Source organism: Mesitornis unicolor, unplaced genomic scaffold, assembly GCF_000695765.1.
Source record: "Mesitornis unicolor isolate BGI_N332 unplaced genomic scaffold, ASM69576v1 scaffold39345, whole genome shotgun sequence".
NCBI classification, from domain to species: Eukaryota; Metazoa; Chordata; class Aves; order Mesitornithiformes; family Mesitornithidae; genus Mesitornis; species Mesitornis unicolor.
The window spans coordinates 1-1,943 of record NW_010187142.1 but is presented as its reverse complement, the minus strand read 5'-3'; the positions used below and the strand labels follow the sequence as shown (position 1 = coordinate 1,943).

General features: G+C 56.3%; 1 protein-coding gene across 1 annotated transcript in view; it reads right to left on the bottom strand.

Annotated features, from left to right (window-relative positions):
• ZFAND2B (zinc finger, AN1-type domain 2B) overlaps nucleotides 1-1,930 on the bottom strand; it is a gene marked incomplete at its 5' end in the record, with an annotated part of 4,347 nt that extends 2,417 nt beyond the window's left edge. Inside the window, 3 exons of the mRNA XM_010185342.1 lie at nucleotides 405-556; nucleotides 1,232-1,363; nucleotides 1,796-1,930. Coding sequence (XP_010183644.1) covers nucleotides 405-556; nucleotides 1,232-1,363; nucleotides 1,796-1,930 — 419 coding nt within the window. The remainder of the gene's footprint in view (nucleotides 1-404; nucleotides 557-1,231; nucleotides 1,364-1,795) is intronic.
• Between the last annotated feature and the right edge of the window lie 13 nt (nucleotides 1,931-1,943).

The window sequence follows — 1,943 nt, the reverse complement described above, 5'->3', positions numbered from 1 at the left end:
AACCTCATCTGGGTGTTCCTGCTCCGGCAGGGGGATTGGACTGGATCAGCTTTTGAGGTCCCTTCCAATCCCTAACGTTCTGTGATTCTGTGAAGAGTTTCAAGTGCCATTTCTCTCCTCAAAACATTGTGCCAGGATAGGCAGAAATCACTGGCCACGGGTTGGGCGGTGAAGCAAGAACAAAACAGCCCACGGGCAGTACCCAGTGGCTTTTGCTGCAGGAAGGACAGACTACATATACAGCTGTGCTGACTCCACCAACCTCAACGCTGCCAGAGGATGCCCCAACACACAGGGCAGTGAGTGTGAGAATGCAGCAGTCTCAGGGGCCAGGAAGAGCTCAGCTTCTTTCCTGTCACAGCACAGACCTGTCCCTGCCAGCCTGTCTGTCCCCAGGCCCTCACCCTGCTTTGGAGAGGGGACGCCCTGCTGCGCTGCAGTCGTGGTCCAGGGGGTGCCGGTGCTTGAGGCAGTAGTTCTTGTGGCACTGGTCACAGATCACCTTCATCATCTCCTTCTGCTTGCAGCCAGGCTTCAAACACTTGTTGGTGAATATCTGAAAGAGAACGTGGTGGTGGTGAAAAGGAACATGCCCAGCAGGCCCTGGGCTGTCCCTTCTCTCCACGCCAGGCCCTGGACACTGACCCTTTCTCTCCCAGTGCCACTTCTGGGGGACTCTGGAGTTTGTCTCTGAGTACCAGTTATCTCACAGAATTGTAGGAGTTGGAAGGGACCTCAAAAGCTCATCCAGTCCAACCCCTGCCAGAGCAGGATCACCCAGACCAGGTCACACAGGAACACGTCCAGGCGGGTTTTGAATGTCTCCAGAGAAGGAGACTCCACAACCTCTCTGGGCAGCCTGGGCCATGCTCTGCCACTCTCACAGTGAAAGAGTTTATTAGAAATTCACTGGTGCTTTGGTCTCCACAATCACAGAATGCACAGCAGGATGGGCTGCCTGGCCCAGGGACTCCTGCCTGCCCTGCCATTGCAGTGGGGACAGCACAGAGCCCTCCAGCTGCTGCTGGGCTGGGCTCTTCCAGGGCCAGCTCCATGCAGCAATTTCCTCTCCCGGCAAGAAGGGTCAGCTAATTGCTGATTGCATTTTCCTAATGGCAGCACAGTTTCCCATCCTCACGTCCTATGGGGCTGCCCAACCCCACCCCATTGCAGTCTCAGTCCCAGACTCACAAAGCCCTGCAGACTTGCACACTTCTTCCTGGGCTCCTACCTTGCGTTTGCGCTGTGCGGGGTCGGACTTGCAGTCACGGTCAATGTGCTCACCCACCACCACATCAGGCATCTCCCCCCGCCTCACCGGGACTGGGGTGTTGCAGAGAGGACACACGGGGACCTGCACATCCTGTAGAGACAGGTAAAGGAGGCTGGGAGCATGTAGCTGGGCAATCTCAAGTGCTGTGTGGCCATCTCTCTGCCTTTCAGGATCTGCCTGCTGCAGCTTCCACAGCATCACCTGTGGTTTGAGATCCTCCTCACCCCCTTCCAGAAGGCTTGCTGTTTCTGACCCTGTAGCTGCGACAAGCACAGGCACACTCTCTGGGAAGGGAGGGACAGCAAGGCTGGGAGATGCCAAATCATTTCACGCAGTGGCACAGGGCCGGCTGGAAGTTTGTGGCACTGAGATACAGATCCTGGCTTTCAGGGACACTTCCAGACTCAGTGCACATCCCAGGGGATATCGTCCAAGCGGCCAAAGTCACAGATTATTCTGATCGCTGGCTGTGAATGCTCAGCAGTCCCGTGCAGCTGAATTAAAGCTCCTCTCTGCACTTACCTTCTTGTAGGCAGAGGTGCAGTCATGCTGGGCGTAAGCGATGTGGTCGGTGCAGAAGATCTGCTCGCAGGCATCACACTTCAGGGGAAGAAAGTCTGGGAGCAGGGAGATGCAGCGGACAGAGACATTGAGAGGTCAGCACTGCCGC